The following is a 19,875-nucleotide window of genomic DNA, read 5'->3' as shown; positions in this document are numbered from 1 at the left end:
CTCCTTCCCCAGGCCCTCCTCACCTTCGGCTCCACGGGGACCAGCTTCTCAGGCAGCAGACACGGGAGGGAGGACAGAGTTCACAAAACAGTTTCACATCCTTTGTGCCACTGACCCCTGGATAGGTGGGCAGTCAGGCTGGCATCTCCCGGATACGACACTTGAGCAAGGCCACCCAGCTACGCAGGCCCCTGGGCAGAGACGAGACCAGCCTCAGAGTCCAGATAGGTAGCTGCCCACCCAGGCCTTAGCAGGGAGGGGGGACCTCGGCCCATGCCCAGCCCTGCAGACGGGGAGACGAATGGCCCTGAAATTGTGATAAACTTATATATATTTTGTCCTGCCAGAGCTGCCACTTCTCCAACCGAAACTGGGAAGAGAGGAGAAAGGAGTGAAGTACGGCGCCTGAGTAAAGCGCAGAAGAAACGCCCTCCGTAGCCCGAGCCTCAGCGTGTGAGGACCGGCCACCCGCGGCGATGTGGACGACAGGCTTTTTCCACTGCCGGGGTGAGGGGCAGCCGAGCTTCTGGGTCTCACGGGACAGCACTGGGGCAGGCAGTGAAAAAGGGGTGCCGGCACTGAGAAAGGAAAGGGGAAGCCCCCAGTCCCCTGCCCCTGCCCCGTGACCCCCCATGAGGTCACGCCCATCTGACACCTGGGCGGTGTCCCTCTCCCCACCTCCACCTGGCAGCCCTGGGCCTGACTCTCAGCTCCCCCTCAGGGGTCCAGGGGGTGTGAGGAAGGTGGCCAGGCCTTGCCCTCCCCTCCCCACCGCCGCCAATGCTGGCCTCCCAGCTGCCAGCCCTGCCCCAGCACAGCCCAAGGGCCCCACTCAGGCCACCCGGTGACTGCTCCCAGGAGGTGCCCAGATTCCAGGCAGACGTCTCCCAGAAGTTTCTGGCGGTGGCGGCTGTTCTTAAAAAAGGCTTCCTGTCATACTGCAATCAGCTGGGGCGCCAGGCGCTGAGCGTTTCATTAATGCCACTGCTCTCCCAGAGCGTCTCCGTGTTGCCTTCCGATGTGTTGATGGCAGTCTCCACGCTCTCTCTGCCCCCGACCCTCCCTCGGGTTGACGACTTTCTGCTGCCCTGCCCACACTGTGCCCTCCCGGGCACCTTCTTTCTGCCCCGTCTCCTCCAGCCCGGGTTTTATGACAACAGTCACTTCTAACCGCCTCCCATTTTAAGAGCTTTGGGAAGGAAAAACAGTTCGGCAGCGTCCAGGATACCTAATTAGGTGGCCTTCAGGCACCTTAGAGGAGGAAGAAAAGTCACAACTGGTGCAAGAAGGGGAAGAAACACCATTAAAAGAAAACAAGGGGAAACCAAATAAAGAGCGGAGATAAAGAGTCGGGAGAAAACAGCGGCGCCTGAGAAACACGGATTCCAGCCGCCAACTTTTACGGCGTCCAGCCCTGTTATTCATAAGCGAGTTTCCTCTCTCACAAAGGACCTTTTGCACGGTTTTCCCTGCTGCCTCCAAACCAGCTGCTTGTGCTGTTGTATCCTGAGTGATGATGAGGCTCTGAAAGGGTTTTTTGGGAACAGATGGCCAGGGGAGAGCTGGGGAATGTGCCAGCAGAGCGCTGGGCGGGCTGCCAGGGCCTGCGGTGACTGAGTGCTTGGGCTTCCAGCTCGCGTGCTTTCCCTGCCCTCTGCCCTCCGTGGCGCCAGCAGGCCTTCCCAGCGAGCGCTCGGAACATCTGGAGTCTGGGGCTGCCAGGAGGGGGGGCCGCGGCGGCCGGGCGGGGGACCCTCTGTTCCAGCGGAGCTCCCAGGGCCTCGCCACCAGGCCCGCCTTGTGGAACAGCTAATCAAAACCACAGCGCCGGAATGGGAACCAGGCGCGCTCCCAGCTGCAGCCAGAGGCCGCCAGGGCAACTTAACCCCGTGTCAGGCCTCGCTGGCGGCGGCACTGGGGGCGGGGGGCTGCTGACACCACCCCCCCCACCGGCCCGGCCCACCCCTTGCCACCCCCAGCGGTCTGTGGGCTCCCCGCGGCTCAATGGAGCCTGCAAGCGCCACAGCCTGGCTGCTTACATAAGAGCTGCTGCTCCTGACAAGGCCCTGCACCCGCATTTGCTGGGGGTCTCCGGGCTCAGGCCACCCTGCTGGGCGGTATGTGAGCTTCAGGGCCCGGGCGCGGCTGAAGAGCTCGGAGTTTGGAACCAAAGAGACACGGGCTCAAAGCAGCTCCACCACTTCCTCGCTCCATGGCCTTGGGCAAGCTACTGCCCTTCTCTTGGCCTCAGTTTCCCCTCCGTGCAATGGGGAAGTGGTGCTAACTTGTGGGGTCAGCATAAAGGGTAGAGATAAAGTATGGGAGGTGCTCGGCACGCAATGGGCACCCCCCGCTCGGTCAGCGCGACTGTTGGTGAGAGTCTGTTTATTAGCATTATTACCACGTACAACCACACGTTATGCATGTTCTTTGGTACGAATCCGTGAACTTTGAAAGCCCAGGGATTTCTGGACTGGCTAGGTGCTCGTCCCCCTTTAAGGATGCAGGGCCAGGGGGTTTGCCCCGAACGCCGGACAAACAGGAGTCCCCCATTCAGAATTATTTGCCCTTATCTGCCCTTTGTCTGGTCATTCATCCATTCCAGGCACTGCCCTTTGCTGAGATGATCCTTCCTGGGATTCCATATGAAGTTGTTACCTTGTGGCTGTAAATTCCTGAGATTTCCCTTCTGGCACTGAGAAAAGGCCAGCCCTTTCTCATACTGGATCTCCTTTAATCCTTCCAGCAAGGTGGCAAGGAAGGTTTATAAGCTCACACTTTACACACGAGAGAACGGGGGATCAGAGAAGTTAGGTAACACACCCAAGGTCACATGGGTAGGAAGTACCAGTGCCATGATTCAAACCCAGGTCCCCAGCGCCAAAGCCTACACTTCCCCTACTTCGTGGTCTTGCCAAGGGTCTCCCTGTTGTATGTGCCTTAAAGTTAAATGACAGCACCAGAGAGAACTGAAAGGAACTATAGGGTTCTCTCAACTCAACACCCACCTGTAGCATCCTGGACCACTGAGCCTCTGAAGGGGTTTCCAGAGGGGCACTGGCTCGAAGAGATGCCCTGGAGGTTAGAGCATCAGAGGGGACTTTGCACGTCTCTGACTTTCTGAGCAGGAGAGGTTGGTCCCTTCTCACTGTCCGAGACCCCAAGTTTTCATTCATACACAGCACGGTGGGGAGAAGGGTGGGGTCTGTGAGTGCGTGTCAGCGGGGGAGAGGAGGAAGAGGTGAAGACAGTGTGAAAGGAGAGGGGAAAGCAGTGCCCCAGTCTCTCCCCCACCTCGGGACCACCCGGCGAACAGCAGAGGGCCAAGTTCTGCGTTCCAAGGAAGCTAACCTGGGGGGCTCCCCAGCCCACGACCCCTCCATCCCAGTCCCTGCCAGCCGTGTGGACTAACGGTGTCAACCGAGAGAGGAGAAACGGCAGCTGAGAGAACACTCCGTGTTAGAACAAACAGCTGGCGACAAACGTCTATGTAATTGGAATGCCAGAAAAAATAAATTGCATCCATTTTTATGACAAGAAGGGAATTTAATGGTGGTTTCCCACCCACCCCCCTTCTTTCCCAGCATAGACGGACTCCATGGGCTTTGAAAGCACATGGTATTTAACTCAGTAACATGGCTCGGAGGATGTGGAAACAGGACCTCCTCTCACCACCCCATTTCCATGCGGGGGGCGGGACAGGGAAGTGATAGGAGCCCCGGGCACCTCTCCTACTGGCCAGTTCCTCGGGCCTCTGAGCCTAAGATTCATTGTTCCTGGGACAACGTCAGGATCCACCTTGAAGGGGTGGCGGGAGGAGTCAACGGGGTGATCTGTCAGAAGTACTAAGCACCCAGCACCTCGCCTGGCGTGGGATCCAGCCTCTAAGAACGTCAGGTAGTATCAGGATTCTCCGGGTGCACTGCACTGGGGTCCCGACAGTCTCTGTGAGCAGCTTTCAGATCTGTGTGAAATGCCCGTGATGGGCAGAGGGGAAGGGAGAGTAAACGCCTGTTGTCATTGAGACAGAAAAAGGAGCTGAGGTGACCTCAGTTCGGAAAGTCTGACCAGAAGGGGCCTTAGAAATCACTTCTGGGGTCAACTCACCTTACAGAAGTGGAGACCAAAGCCCCAGTGGGGGTGACTGTGTACGTGGCATGTGGGGACAGAGACAGGACAGTGTCCCTCAATGGGGACTCTGGGGATGCAGGAGACCCTGCACACGAGGGGCTGGATCCAGCCAGAGCAGGAGCTGGAGACTGCCTCACATACTCTGGGGCTCCGGAACAGACCACAGAGAGAGCAGGTGCCACCAGGTCCTGTCCGAGGCCTGGTTTCAACCACCCAGACAGAACCCTCTCGGCTCCCACTGACCCCCCAACCCAAAACCAATGTGCTACCTCAGCTGGCCCCCAGCACCAAAAGTACAGAAGTCTGCACCCAAGATGTTCTTCCCAACAGGGGTCCGGCTACCCTCGAACCTGCCATCACCACGAAAAGCCTCCCCTACCCAGAAAGCAGCAGGAAGAGAGAAGATGCGGTCGAGCTATGCCAGCCTCACTGCCTCCTCTGGCACTGGACCACCCACAGGGTGAGAAGCAGCCTCTGGCCTTGCAGAGCCAGCCTTCCCTGCCCAGCTGGCACACACGGCTACAGCCACAGCTCTGGGGTCACCAATCGGTGCCCAGGTGTCTGGTAGGGCCCTTAGCTCAGCGCACCATAATGAACTTATCTCTCCCCCCACCCCACCCCGCCAACCTGGGGCCTGTGAGAAACCTGGGGGCAGGAACTTACTGGCCATTTACCGCCAGGGCTTAAGCTATGCCATCAGTGTCAGTAGCTGCTGCCGCTGTCATTATTATTATTATCATTATTCACTGGAAGGCAGGGCCCTAGACTGTGGGAAACTGCTCGTCTCCTATCCCGCAGGCCCGGCAATGCCCACCCTGCCCAGGTGTGGAACAGTTCTGCTTCTCTTCCCTTCTCTCCTCCTCAGAAGCTCCCAGGAGTCGCTGCTTTAAAAACAGGAGCTGCGGAAACATGGCCCAGAGCCAGGTGCTTAATGTGCATTATCTCCGGCTGCAGCCGGAGCTCGAGCTGAGCTCTGCAGAGCCCTTCCACTCCTCCCACCTGTCTCTCCGCTTGGCAGCCTCCGACGAGCCTCTCTGCACGACCAGGGCTTCCAAACGGACCCTGGACCCTCAAAGTCACCTCCTGTGAGGTCCAGATATAGAGGACTCACCCGTCAAGGTCCCCACCCCCAGCAAGGAAGGGCTGAGACGGGCAAAAGGATGTGCCTGGGGCCTAGAGGGTAAGGAAAGATCACTTTAAATCCCACTCTTAACACAGGTCTGGAGGGACAAGGCAGCTCATCAGGGAACACTGAGTACAGTCTGTCAAGGTGGTGTTCTGGAAAAGGGTCGCCCAGCCTCTGGGGCACATGAACGGTGAGAGAGCCACGCTCCGTGGGACAGCTCAGAGCGCCATCAGTGGCACTGGTGATGACCATTTATGAAAGACTTCCTTTCAGCTGGTCACTGACATCAGCATCATTTTCTAGTTTCTTCCTTTCTTTATCCTCCATTAGAATGTAAGCCTGACTCACTCCCATCCCCAAACCCTCAGGCCGCCCTGAATGGCTGCAGGGGAGGGGCAACAGGGGCTTGATTTGAGCCTGACATCCACCTGCCCCGTCCACAGGGACTAGGGAGGGTCAAGCCCGCCCCATCGCAAATACCCGTCACAGTGCCCACGTGCTGAGGATGGGATTCCCCAACACGGAGCTCACTGCCGCTGCTCGATAGACACTGAACGAATGAATGTATGAACAAATGAAGGAACACGTCTCCAGGGACACCAGCTCCCTTGGTTCTGGTTAACAAAAGGATGGCCTATCCCAGGCACTCAGGGCCACTGGGCGGGTCACTGAAGTCCACCCCTGAGGGCATCCCTGAAACTCACCTACCTGCATGGTGACAGATGCAGGAAGGCACACACACCAGGAGTGGGGTGGTGCTGTGATCCGCCAATCTACCAGGGCAGTTACAGGGCCCAAGAGGCCTCAGATGCCCCAGCAGCCCCAAGACCCTGTCCCATCCCTCCCTCTAAGTCCTCTGGGCAACGGTGGCTGTGCAGGCATGGTCCTCGGGAGATGGCAGCCTCAGGACAGCCCGCTCGGCAGGAAGGGCTGCAGGATGCAAGGGGCCCCTTGCTCTTCAGAGGTGAGGCAGGACCTCTGCTCGTAGAGTCAGACTAGAAAGGGCCTTGGACATCTCTGATGTTTCCACCATCCCCGTTTATTGAGGAGAAAACTGAGGCAGTAAAGAAATGGGTCCAAAATGATACAGCTAGTAGGTGGTGAGCCAGGCCTTGAACTCAGGGCTGTTTGATGCTCTTACCCACAATCTAACACCTCAGTCTCCCAATCTGGACAATGGGGAGGCTGGACCAGATAGTCTCTAAGGTGTCTTAGATTTGATGTGATTTCAGGGGAAGCCAAAAGCTCGTCTCTGCTGGGCATCGTCACCCCACCACCCCCCTTCTTCCCCCTCACCTCCCAAGTGTCTAGTTTCCTCCCCAGCCCAGGGCACTTGCTCCAATCAAAGAACAGGGAAGGAGGGGGACCCAGCACTCTGGCCTTTGGTGGCTGATGGGAGGACTTGGGGAGGGGGGATGAGAGGCAGAGATGGGGGAAATGGCGCTTGTCCATCCTGCCCATCCACACCTCCGACCGACCACCACCGAACGCCAGGGGAAGTTCACCGAGAGTTTACAACCCTCCTTTGTCACCGAGCGCTGCATGGGGCCATCAATCACGCCCTTAATTTACCCGCGTCACCTTCCAGAGGAAAAGCCGCCCTGCGAGCAGCCAGTGGCGCTTCCTCTCTCACCCACTTGAGGAAGATTTCATCTAATTGGTCCACATTAAATCACTCCCAGGATCGCAACGTGCCATCACCGCAGCAGCGGCAGTGGCTGGCGGTGGGGACGTGCCGGGGCCCTCCCTGCTGTGGGCAGGAGAGTCCACAGAGGGCCTCCCTGGCTGGAAGCCTCTTGAAGGGGCCCCTGGGAAACCTGGAGAACCCAGAGAGGGGCCTCCTTGAAAGGGGGGCTGGGGGAGGAATGTCAGGGATGCGGGGAGGGGCCGGCCAGGAAGGAAGGAGGAGGTGGTAGGAAGGAATGAATGGAGGATGCCGGAGCCACTTGGCTACCCCCCCCCACTCCCCATCCCCGGATGCCCAGGGGAGGCAGGCATCTCTAACCCCTACCCTCTTCATGGATGCAGACTGGGTCCCACCCTCTGTCTCTCTCCCTCTAGCCTCGTGGGCACAGAGATCCAGAGGGTTGCCATGAGCCTTGCTCCGCACAGCCTGGCAATGACCCCCAACTGGAAATGCTGGGAGCCTAGGCCATCTGGGAAGCGTAGCTGTGCCCGACACCTTTCCTCCCGCCCGTATTTCTCCAAACACATCAGGCTTTGTACAGGCTGTTCCCTCTGCCTCAGATACTGTTCCTGCTTCATCTGCCCGGTGACCTCCTTGTTGTCCAGCTCAAACACCACTTACACAAAGATGACCTTTCCAACTCCCTCGGGCAGGAGCGGTCACCTGTCCCTTCTCTGCCTGGCCTTCCCCTGCCCCAGCACAGGCCTCCAGTGCCTCCTTTCCTACACTCTTCTGCCCTTATCCACAGGCAGGAGGGTCTCTGAGCATCCTGTGAGCTGCAGGGGTGCTGCGACCGTATGTGTATCATTTTTATACCCCTGCCCGGCAAGCGCGGCACATGGCTGGGGCTCAGCAAATCTCTTCAGAACAAATGAATGAATATCACGTGCCTTAAGGCGTGGCCTCAGGTAACCCACAGGCCAAGTCACATTACCAAAACACACCAGAGGGCTCTCCTGGGCTGTTACCAGTTCAGGAGATCTCCCCCGATATGACATCCATCAGGGGTCGCATGGGGGATTCATCCTAAGAGCACGTAAGGCCAGAAAGAGCTTCAGAGATAAGCTGTCCTCCTCAGTTAAGTGATGAACACACGCAGGCCCAGGGTGACTGTCCCAGGTACCCAGCAGCCCCGTTCCCAGGAGCAGAGTCACACACAGTCCCAGGGGTCTGAGGAGCCCTGAAGCTGGCGCGAACCCCAGCAAAGCTCCTAAGGGCCGAGCTCACCAGTCCCTCTGGAAGCCTGGGGGGAGTGAGGGGCTCCCCAGGCTCCCGTCCCCACCTCTCTGTCTTCCCAGGAGGCTGCCGCCTGCGTGGCTGGCACGTACCTTGCGCTTCTTGGCACGGCCCTCGGCCTGCAGGGTGCGGGTGCAGCGCTGCACACACTCGGAGAAGCTGAGGTTGCTGTGGTCGGCGCTGTAGTCCAGGTCGGCCAGCCGCGCCAGGGACAGGATGTAGTTACAGGCGATCCTCAGGATGGCCAGCTTGGACAGCTTCTGCCCATATGAGTAGCATGGCACCTGGAGGGCGAGAAGGCGTTCAGGAGGGGCTGCCAGGCTCTCTGCTGAGAACGGCCTGGGGGCACCTCAGCCAGGCAGGGGTAGGGCCCCTCTCACTGACATCTGCACCGCCGGGCAGGGGACTGCAGGGCGGCAGAGGTGGCCCATCGAGTCCCTCAACCCGGATTTTATTCCCTGTTCTGAGCACCCGCCGTTTCCACACTCACCACCTTGGGAGGCATCCACGTTCCCACGTCACAGGGGAAGTAACCGAGACTTAGCTCTTGCCCGAACGTCAGTGCGCACGAAACACAGTGAGCTCCCCCAGGACAGAGCTCCACCCCCCTCCCTCCCTGAGAAGGAATCTCTCAGAGAGAACCGATGTTTTTTAGCTCTGAGGGTCTATTTACTCATTCAGTGGCACTTGTCTTGCTGGGCACTTGGGGTCCGACCACAGATAATAACTCGGGTCTGCCATCAGAGAACTTACACTCAAGAGGGATGTTATAACGTCAGAGCAGAGTTAGGTGCCCCGGACTCTGGGAACAGACCAGAAGCAAAGTGTCAGTGCTCAGCTGGGGGGCCCACACACGACTGGCTTTCTTTTGCTTTTCTCTTTTTCTTTCCGCCCTCTGGACCTGGGGCGCTGCTGGGCATTGCAACAGGACAGCCCCAACCAGACTTGACAGCCTTGACGTTCATCACCAACTAGACACTCACTAATGGCACAGGGATTTGTATGCGTGAAGCGATGGGGTCTCTAACATTGTCCACCAATGCTCCTGCTGCTTGAGCAAAAAGCTACAAAGACTGCAGCAGAGTTCTGTGTCGTAACATGGAGACATCACCACAAAGTCCACCCGACAGGTGCTAACCAATACAGCTGCTCTGACGCGTCGTTCACCTAAATGGCCCAAACGTGCACTGCAGCCAAGGCTGCGGCATCCTCCTCTCTACGGCTCTCCAGGATCTACACGCAGCGTCCATCCCCACCACGGATACCTGGTACTAACCCTCAGCCCACAGAGAGTGGAGCGCCTTGCAGGGACCACTCAACAAGCACGCCGGGCACTGTTCTGAACCAGCGGTTCTCAACCAGGGACAATGTTGTCCCTAAGGGGCAGCTGGCAATGTCTGCAGACACTCTTGATCGTCACCACCGGGGAGCAGGCGGGGAGGGGCTACTGGCCTGCAGAGGCCAGGGAAGCTGCTAAACATCGTACAGTGCTCAGGATCCTACGGTGCCTCCACAGAAAAGAATGACTCAGCCCAAAACGTCAGCAGCGCTGTGGTCGAGAAAGCATGATCAAGAGAGCCGCTTCAGATGAGGACCCTAAACGCGTCAACATCTTGATCTCACGTTAAAGCTCACTTCGTCCAGCAGCTTTCCCTGACCTCCCACCCAACCCTACCCCGGGGACTAGGGCTGCCTCCCCTTGATGGTGCTCTGATAGCCCGCCATCTGTCCTTAACTCCTGATTACTGGGACTCATTTAATGGTCAGTCTCTGTGTGAGCTGTCAGGGGAAGGCCTCTGTATGCAGAGCCTAGCCCTGGTCCTGCCCATCACCGGCCTCCAAAGGGTTTGTTGACTGAGGGAATGAATGAACAAATGAACGCTCTCCCTCCATATCTATCAGGTGACTCCAGAAGGTTTAGAACTGGGTTCAAAAACCGTTCTCTCTCTCCCTCTCTCTCTCTCTCTCTCTTTTTCTTTTTGGCCACACCGCTCAGCTTGTAGGATCTTAGTTCCCGGACCTGAGATTGAACCCGCGCCCCCTACAGTGGAAGCATGGAGTCCTAACCACTGGACCGCCAGGGAATTCCCAAAATTCTCTGAGGATAAAGATTTAGTTATTTGGTGCAGAGGTGAAGCTCATACACCTTTTGGTCACCTGGGCTAACTCCTGGCTCTAGCTACAAACCCTGGGCAAGAGACAGAACCGTTCTGAGCCTTGGTGTCCTTGTCATATTGCTAACAGGACTGACCACAGAGCGTGGTAAGGACTAAAGGAGATGGCATATGCGCTGCACATAGTAAGGCCTGATACAAGTCAGTGGCATTATTACGGTGGGTGTTGCAGAGGGTCTCTAAAGAGGGTCTCCAGAGAGGGTGAGAAGCAGGAGATCTGGAGCCAGGACATACTGCCTGCTCATCCCCCACCCCCTGGGGGTCCTGAGACCACAGGCCCGAGGTGAAGTTTGCTGTCACCTTTCAAAAATCCTCTAGCACACATATATATGGAATTTAAGGGAAAAAAATGTCGTGAAGAACCTAGGTGTAAGACAGGAATAAAGACACAGACCTACTAGAGAATGGACTTGAGGATATGGGGAGGGGGAAGGGTAAGCTGTGACAAAGCGAGAGAGAGGCATGGACATATATACACTACCAAACGTAAGGTAGATAGCTAGTGGGAAGCAGCCGCATAGCACAGGGAGATCAGCTCGGTGCTTTGTGACCACCTGGAGGGGTGGGATAGGGAGGATGGGAGGGAGACGCAAGAGGGAGGAGATATGGGAACATATGTATATGTATAACTGATTCACTTTGTTATAAAGCAGAAACTAACACACCATTGTAAAGCAATTATACTCCAATAAAGATGTTAAAAAAAAAAAAATCCTCTAGCAGCCAAGGAGTTGTCCTTCACCAGGCCAGGAAACGCAGGGAGGGGCAGGGAGGTGACACAGGGACCACCAACTCCTGTGCATTCCCCTTCCCCCTCCCAGTCCTGGCCACAGCTCCAAACCCATCTGAGAAAAGCCTGCAGAACAATGCACGTTGCCTGTTCTCATCCAGAGTCCAGAGAATCCTGCTTTATCAGCCTGAACAAATGAACAAGGTCTGTGGCACAGAAAGGTTCCCTGGGGCAGGGGCATGGGTCTCAGGGACCAGCCTAGCACCTCTGCCTCCCCTGCACCCAGGGAGGGAGTGCCTGCCTGGTGGAGGCTCTGGACACCGGGCACAGCTCTGTGACACAAGCCCTAGTGTGTTGTTACCCAGAGGCCATGCTGGGAGTTACCCAGCTCTTTGAGCCCTGGGCCCTGAGCAGCTGGGCTTCCCTGCCAGCAGGGAGCAGGGATCTTGGAAGGGATCTGCACATGGGGATCCAGGGTCATTGCGGGACCACCGAGCAACAGATGAGGCCAAGGCTGACCTAGGGACTCCCGTGCCAAGTTCTGATCCAGTTTTGCCCCAGATTTGTCACTCTGTCCCACTGCTTGTGTCAAAGTCCAGGTCTAACAAGAAAACCATCTATTGAGGGGGCTGCCCTTGTGGCGCAGTGGTTAAGAATCTGCCTGCCAATGCAGGGGACACAGGTTCAAGCCCTGGTCCGGGAAGATCCCACTTGCCACGGAGCAACTAAGCCCATGCGCCACAGCTACTGAAGCCTGCACGCCTAGAGTCCATGCTCCGCAGCGGGAGAAGCCGCCGCAATGAGAGGCCCGTGCACCGCAGCGAAGAGTGGCCCCTGCTCGCCGCAACTAGAGAAAGCCCTACGTCACGCTGCAACGAAGACCCAATGCAGCCAAAAATAAATTAAGAAGCAACTGTGGAGTTTAAAAAGAAAACCAACCCATCTATTGAGCTCTGGTTGTTTACCTGGCACCATGGTCACTATTCACAGGTAGTTTCAGCCCGTTGAAACTTTCCCCCAAATAAAGATTGTTACCCCATCTGCACATGAGGAAACAGAGGTGACATATTGGGCCCCAGGTCACTCAGCTAAGACCCGGTTGGAGCCAGAAGCTCGTGTGTTTATCGCCCAAGGAAGGCGGGCTCCCCAAGCTCCCACCAGGGGCTTGGCCACTGGGCTCTCCAAACTCCCACCACCAGCGGTGGTGATGCTGGTGCCCACGGCCCAGGATGCAGGAGCTGGGCCCCCAAAAGCCCAGCTCAGAGGCACCCTGGCCTATGAGGATCTGATTCTAGGAGGTTAAGGTAAGGCAGAAAGAGCTGGTCTGAATCCCAAACATCGGGGTGACTTTGGACAGGTAGCTTCACCTCTCTGAGCCTCAGTTTTCTTATCTGGAGAGCGGGAATAATGCCTGGGTACCCTGGATGACTGTTGGAACTAGGTCATCCCCTTGCTGTTTCTTGTGATCTACTAAGGCCAGGCAGAGGGCTGGGTATTGTGAATATAATTCATCTTTCGACAGCGCCATGAGGTAGAAATGACGACTTCCACTTTACAGAGAAGCATTTGATGCCCAGGGAGCGTAAGAACTTCCTGTATCTCTCAGCTGATGAAAGGTGAGCTGGGTCTTGAACACACACCTTACTTAGCTGGGCTCTTTCCAATCAGCCAGAAGCGATGGCTTGGGGGTTTGGATGAGCATCTATAGCCTATGGTGGGGAGGTGGGCAGCCCCCCCTTCTGAGCAGGGGATGGAGAGTCCTGGACTCCACGGGACCCCAGCCTTAGTGCATTACCTCTCTGAGCGTCCACAGCGTGGCCCAGAGCCCAGCCATCCCACCACCTGCCGGAGACCACACAGCAGTCATCTGCTCAGCCTGGGCAGGGGACAGAAGCCAAAGGAGGCAGCAGGGCCGCTCGGCTCCAGCTACCGACAGGCAGCAAATCTTCCTGTAAAGGAAAAGGACCTGCCTCATGCTCACCCCACAAGAATCGTTACGCTTCAGAGGAGCAGGTGCAGTACGGGGATTTTTCACCAGGTCCCAAGTGCCCCTAAAAGATTCCATCCCACCTACCCCAAGCTGGACCCTCTCCTGGCTCCAGCAAGTGGGAAAAGGCAGGAAGGGCACTGGCCTGGGATTCTGAGGACCTAGCTCTACTCCGGGCCATCCACGTGATCTTAGGTCCACAACCATAGGGGACCTCAGTTTCCTCACCAATAAAATGGGCATCAGAATACCTGCTACCTCAGAATGGAATCGCCATGGGCAGATGTAGGGAGGCGCTACAGAGAAGCAAAGCCAGGAACCAACCAGCCAATGCAGGGGAGGCCTGGAAGCCCTCCACCCTCTTGCCTCTGTGCCAACTCCTACCCCACCCTTCAGACCCAGCCCAAGACGCCCACCAAGACTCCTGGACCCACACAGCTCCAACATCACTACATCCCCGGCACACAGCCGAGCACTTGATCCCATCTGAAATTTTTCTCTAATCGGCTCATGTCAGTGAGTGCTGGCTCCCTGGGATGAAGCCGCTCTACACAGGCTGTTTAAGGTCCTTGTCAAGTTCTATTTAAACAAAATCCCAACCTGCTACACAGCAACGAGGCTGGACCCTGAGAACCTGGGTCTGAGTGGTTAAGAGCCATGGCCCAGGGCCAGACAGGACAAATCCTGGTCACTCGCTCCACCTCCGTAAGCATCCCCATCTGTGAAATGGGAAGGCGGCACAACAACAGGGCCAGGTAAGGCACCTCGCCCCGTGCAATGAGGCTCAACAAGCTACTGTCGTGGTGACTGTGGATGCGAGGGGGCAGGAGAGAGGCTTTTATCACCCTCTCCCATCTGGATGTAAGCAGGTCCGTCCCCCATTCCCTGAGGAAGGGGGTACAGGTTGCAGTGGGGCCATGGGCCCCTGGCATCCTGTGGCGTCTGAGACTGAGGGAGGTGCTGGGCTGGGGGTACCGTCCTCATGCCCCCTCCTGGGCCATCCTGAGTTCACTTGCTGAGGACCCCCTGGGACACTCCAGGGGCAGCAGAGGAGGGGCCACTGGTGTGGTACTTCAGCAAGTCCTGAGGGCTCCTCCTTGCCGCCCCAGGCCTCTGCCTGGCTCGGCTGCCATTCCTCCATCAATGCTGAGAGGAAACCTGCAGCACACACACCAGATGCCCCGAGGGTGAGCACAGCCTGTGAACCAGAAGGTTCTGCGGGGGAGGCCGAGGCCCACAGCTCTGGCCCCTCCCCTCACCCGCCCAGCAAGGCCAGGCTTTCCCTTGGACCCTCTCCCACCCGGCCTGGAGCAGCCCTGCACATGGGCCAGGCCCAGCTATGCACACATGGCCTTCACGTGAGGCGGCGGGGGGGGCCCCGAGCAGCTGGGCTGGTGGCATGTGCTGCGGCCTGACCATCTGCCCCGCATACGCACCCCCTGGCCCCGCTGCCGGGGGCCTCCCTCTCCCCCACCTGCACTTCTCATGGCCAAGCGGCCCCCCACCCCATTCCCTTCCTGGTTGAGAGCATGACGGGTTGGACAACACAGAAGACTGTCTGGCTTCCCCCTGCTGGGGGTGGACAGCTCCCGGGTGGTCACCAGGCTGAAGAGCGGGGCCGTCAGGAGCCTGGGCCCTGGAGCGACTCGCTGACTCCGATTCGAATCCAGGCTCTGCAATGACAGTGGCACATAGCCACGCAGGCTGTGACTGCACCATGCCCGGGAGGGCGCCGGCACCCCGAAGCCTAGTGAATGGCAGGCCGGGGAGGCATGCAATGCAAACCCAGGAGGCCTCATGCGGTGGCCAAAGGCTGCGAGACCTCCACCAACTTGCAGAAGTTCCCTGAACCTCAGCCTCACCATCCGTGAAACAGGGGTGGGAATGAGGGCGGGGGGGTGGGGGAGTGGAAACGATACCTACTTCATTAAATGAACTAATACGCGTAACACGCTTAGCACACGACCCAGTACAAAGGAAGCATCTGATAAATGGCAGTTTCTATGATTCTTATTAAAATGATTACAGAATTCTTATTTCTACATCTGTCAAGGCCTTTGCCCAGCCCTGAGGACGTTGCAGACGTTCGAGAAATGTTCATTCCTCCTACGGCCCCCATTCCTTTCTTCATGCGCTCTCTGCAGAGAAGCGGTGTATGAGGTAAGCATTAACACCGTTTTCCAACTTTAGCAACTGAGGCTCAGAGAGGGAAAGTGACTTGTCCACGGTCACACAGAACGCATACAGCAGAGGTATAACTCAAACTCCGGCCTCCGGACTCCCTGCCCAGTGCTCTTTTCACCGTACCAGGAAGCTGCTCAGAGAAATGAAGCCCCAGACCAGAGCCACAGCCCCAGACCTGACCTCGGTGCTGCAACAGCCATGGCCTCATTTCAGGAAAAACCATCCTTCTTCCTCACCCTCCTTTCCCAGGGTCTATTTCAGACAGTCAAGCCTACGCCTAGATCCAGAGTCACAGCCTGCCTGGATAAGGGCACACACACACACACGCACACGAGTGTGAGTGTGTATTCACGTGCGCACTTTCTACAGGTGGGATACTGAGGTCCAGAGGAGGAAGGAGTGCCTCTGAGACACAGGACTTTCCCCATCGGATGGAGGCTGTGATGTGGACATGGTGAGTGTGCCCTAGCGATACTTCTTTCCCTCGCAGACAATAGACCGGTGCCCACCAGCAGCCTTTTTGGGGAAGGGACAGATGGACTGGGCAAGGGGGGGAACAAACCAGAGGAGGCGCTTCTGATCACGCATTTGTGTGTGCTCTTGGGCACTAGTACTGATCGTGTGTATAGGTACAGCTGTTTGTACCTGTGTGTGTGTGTGTGTGTGCACACTTTCTCCCTGAATTTGTCCCTCTTATATAGAACTTCCGCACAAGAAGGGTGGAAGGGAAAGGAAACCACGATTAACCATCTCATCTCAGAGAGTCAGCCATGTGTACACCCACCTTCCGACTTAACAATACTGCGAGCGCAGGGCCCACAGCGCTGATACAGCTGACATTGTGAGAAGCATTTGGCCAGGCGGGCATTCCAGAAACTTCTGTCACCTTCCCTAACCCACTAGGTGATCTTGGAAGCGTTTCCTTCATTCTTTCTCCAGGCCCCAGTTTTCCATTCCATTAAATGGAAAGCTAATTTAATCGACAGGGATGTTAAGATCAAATAAGATGGAATTTATTACTGAAAGAAGTTAAAGCCACTGGACAAATGAGATGTAGTTGAACACACAGAGACCGTGAATACTTTCTCGGAACTGAAAGAGGCAGCTGGAGGAGTAAAAAGGACGCTGAACTGTCAGTTAAAGGACCTAGGTGCCAGCCCTGACCGTCCTCTCACCAGCTGTGATGCTCTGGGCACGTGGCCTCCCCAATCTGAGAGGGGTTGCCCTAGCTGCAAGGTGAGCAGGTGGACAGTCATCTCTCTGCCATCTCATCCTTCCATCCTGGGCGGTAGGTAGCAGGATGCCCTCCAGGCTGCCACCCTCTGACACAGAGCCACTGCCTGAGGGTGAAACTGAATTCTCCACTGGGCCCACTGCCCAAGGTCCCAACTGTCTATGACAGTTATCTGACTCCTCCACTCCACTCCACCTCACTGACCAATCATCTTACTCAAGCCCAAATGTGACACTTTGGCTCAAAAGTCATAGAAACTCTTTTCCCCAGGAGTTTAATTCCCTTCCCATGGATGGACACAGGCACCTTCCCTGCTCCACCCACAGGAGGAAGAGGAGAGTGTGTGATCCAAAAAGAAGATCATGTTTTCTGAAATCCTTTGTTGTTGGCTAAAGCCCAGAGAGGGTAAGTAACTTTCCTGAAGTCACACAGGAAGTCAGCTGCAGAGCAAGCAAAAATCCTGACCATTCAAACCAGTCACATCCACCACCCCCAACCCTTCCCCATGCCCTGTCTGGGCTGGGGGCAGGGGGCACTTACCACACTCTTCTTAGATCTCCGCTCTGTGAAAATGCCCAGCCTAGAATCCCGGGGCAGTCTCAATCTTGTCTAAGTGGAATTGTAAAACTGCCACTCCCCACTATGGGTAACTCTTGGACAAATATTCTTTCCCATCGGCCCCAGAAGACAGTGTCTGGTGAGGACAGCCCCCACCTGCCCCAAACTAAGAAGCCCCTAACCCACCCAGAACTAGTTTCTGAAGATTCCCCAAACCAATCAGTCCCCTCAGCAGACCTGCCTGCTTCAGCATGCGGCGGGCGGCGAACGGCAGCAGTGGAGGGGATCTCCTGGAAAGGCCCTCTCCAGCCAATTCCTGAGGCCGCCCCTGCAGAGGGGGCTCAGGCTTGTACCCCGGGTCCTTAAGGGACACCAGGAGCGAGGGGTGCAGAGCGCAGAAGCAACCTGAGTTCAGGGGCATCCCTGCTGGGAGGTGGGGGCTGAGGAGGTGCTGACAGGTTCCCGCGGGCTGCGGGACCCTTATGTTCTGGCAAAGCCAGGACCACCCCTCCGCAGCGTTCCGGGCCTCCAAGACCACGCCAAATTGCCAGAAGGGTAAGGGTCTTCCCCCTTTCCCCGCCGGAGACAGATTCCCACATTGCCCCTCTCCACTCCCCACCGCGCCCAAGGGACCCCGGGAGACGAATATTCGCTGCCATAAAAGTGAACTATGAGGGGTGAAGTCAGACGCGCAGACAGGGTCACCCCAGGGGGGACGGGGGTGGCTGTAACCAGGGCGTGCCCGAGCCAGAGATCTCGAACCTTCACCCCGACTTTGCAGACTAAGAGCCGTACCAACGCTGTGGCAAAGGTCACTGCCCCAGGAGGACCCAAACCTGTCTGGGCCCTGGGGCCGACCGGGCGGGGACAACTTGCCGGTTACCCACGCCCTCATCCTCCCTAAAGTCCCCCAGCCACTTACCCACCCACTCCCTCAGTCATACCCGGGCGCAGTGAGGGTGTGTGGCTGGGAGCCGGTACCTGCTTCCTGAGCGCCTCGAAGGCTGCGCTGATGGTGTGCACCCTCGTCCGCTCCCTGGCGTTCGCCAGGAGCCTCCGGGTCTGCTGCAGGGCTTTGATCTCGGAGGAGGCGGCGGTAGCTTCGCCTGGCCGTTTCCTAGGCGACGCGGAGGAATCCGGGTGGTTATTGTAAATTACGTGTGAAATTGACGAGTAAGAACTTTCCCCAGGGCGCGTGGGGGGAGCCGGGCGCACTGAGGGCTCCGGGGGAGCAGGGGCCGCCGACGGCGTGGGGCGTGCTGGCGGTGCGCACAGCAAGATGCGGGGACGTAGGCCGGGCTCCCGGAAAGGCTGTGCCTCGGGACCCCCAGGTACCTGGCCCTGGGGCGCTGGAGGCGGCGGCGGTGGCGGCGGCGTGGGGAGTCCCGGCCCCACTGCGCCCAGGGCGAAGCCGCGTTTCCGCGCGTCCAAGACCTCCGGAGCCCGGGCGCCCCCGCGCTCCCCGGCCGTGTCCGCGCCCCCACCTGAGGGAACGGCCGGCGCCACCCGGGCTGGCACCGGGGCCGGGACCGGCTGCAGCCGCTGGGTCCTGTCCCGCAGCCCGTCGGTGGCGGCGGCGCCGTGCTCGGGCGCTTCCAAGTCCAATCGGAAAGTTTTATAGCCGTTCGCGCGCCGCGCCGGCTCCTTGCCTTTCCTCTTGAGCTTCTTGAGGCCGTTCAGCTCCTTCACACACACGGTCTTCCACGGCCCGTCCTCGAGAACCGGGATGTGCTTCATGGCGCGGGCAGCGCGCAAGGCAGGGGCGTGGGGCTGCCCGGGAAGCGCGCCCGCCGCGCTCGCTCTACACGCTGCGCGCCGGCTCTGCCCGGGCGGCCGCGGCGCTCAGCGCCTCGGAGTCTCCAGCTCTCCCCCTGCTCGCTCCCTCCCTCCCTCCCTCCCTTTCTCCCCCTCGTCCGGGGCAGCTGCGCCGCCGGCTCCGCGAAGCCGCCAGGCTGTCCGTTCCCGGAGCGCTCAGAGTGTCATCTGAAGTCGCTGCCGCCGTGCCAGCATTTCTGGAGAACGCCCGCTGCGCTCCATCTGTGTTTGTTTAGCCTCAGTTTACACAGAAGCCCAATTCGCGAGATCAGTCAGCGCCGCCGCCCGGAGAGGAGGCAGCTCCCGCCGCAGCCTCCCCAGCCCCGGCCGCCCGAGCCGCGAGCGCCTTTAAAGAAACAGGAAGCATTTTTCAAAACAGCTGGGCTGCTGGCCGCCTCCTTTGTCCGCGTCCTCTCCACCTCCCCCCACCCCCATCCCTTCTGCCCAGAACCTGGTCCTCTGACTCTCCCTCCCCGCCCCCTCCTCAAGTCCGGGGCGCTTCTCTGTCCCCAGAGGACAGTCCGCTCCCGAGCACGTGCCCTCTAGGCCCTTCGGCCCTTCCCCAGATCAGAGCCGGGCCTTGTCTCCCTGGCCTTGCTGACCTCTCGGTGACGCAGCGTCGCCTTCCGCACCCAGCACCTCCACGTCCAGCCCTCCACCCCAGCTTGCCAATCGAGAAAGAAACAGAATGGCGACTTCTCCTGGGGGGCGGGGGTGGGGGTAGGTCGACGAGGGAAAGGAAAGGCTCTGGGGTTGCCCGAGACTCTCACTCCCCCTGCACCGCATCCCCATCCGCTCGGGTCACTTGCTGGAGCAGAGAGACCAGGAGCAGAAGGGCTAAGCGCCAGGCAAACTGAGGCTCTGAAAAGGAACGGGCTTTCCCACGGTCACGCAGCGAGTTAAAGAGGCCGAGCAGCGTGGAAGCTTTGGTTTTAGACGCAGCATCTGGGAGAATCTCAAGTCACCTCACCGCAGGTTGCCCGCTGCGTTGCTGTGGGGAATTCAGCCCCAGG

At 58.1% G+C, this 19,875-nt stretch overlaps 1 protein-coding gene across 2 annotated transcripts in view; it reads right to left on the bottom strand.

Annotated features, from left to right (window-relative positions):
• Positions 1 to 18,872, bottom strand: part of ATOH8 (atonal bHLH transcription factor 8) — a 34,016-nt gene extending 15,144 nt beyond the window's left edge. Inside the window, exons 1-2 of one of the 2 annotated variants that reach the window (XM_082672302.1) lie at positions 18,029 to 18,872; positions 8,227 to 8,464 (exon numbers count right to left, since the gene is read on the bottom strand). In XM_082672302.1, coding sequence (XP_082528428.1) covers positions 8,227 to 8,464; positions 18,029 to 18,784 — 994 coding nt within the window. In that variant the 5' untranslated portion in view covers positions 18,785 to 18,872. The remainder of the gene's footprint in view (positions 1 to 8,226; positions 8,465 to 18,028) is intronic. The other variant, XM_082672303.1, reaches the window with a different exon arrangement.
• Between the last annotated feature and the right edge of the window lie 1,003 nt (positions 18,873 to 19,875).

Source organism: Grampus griseus (assembly GCF_964374135.1).
Source record: "Grampus griseus genome assembly, chromosome: 15".
NCBI classification, from domain to species: Eukaryota; Metazoa; Chordata; class Mammalia; order Artiodactyla; family Delphinidae; genus Grampus; species Grampus griseus.
Note: the sequence above shows the minus strand (reverse complement) of the source record. Positions and strands in the feature narration are given on the sequence as shown.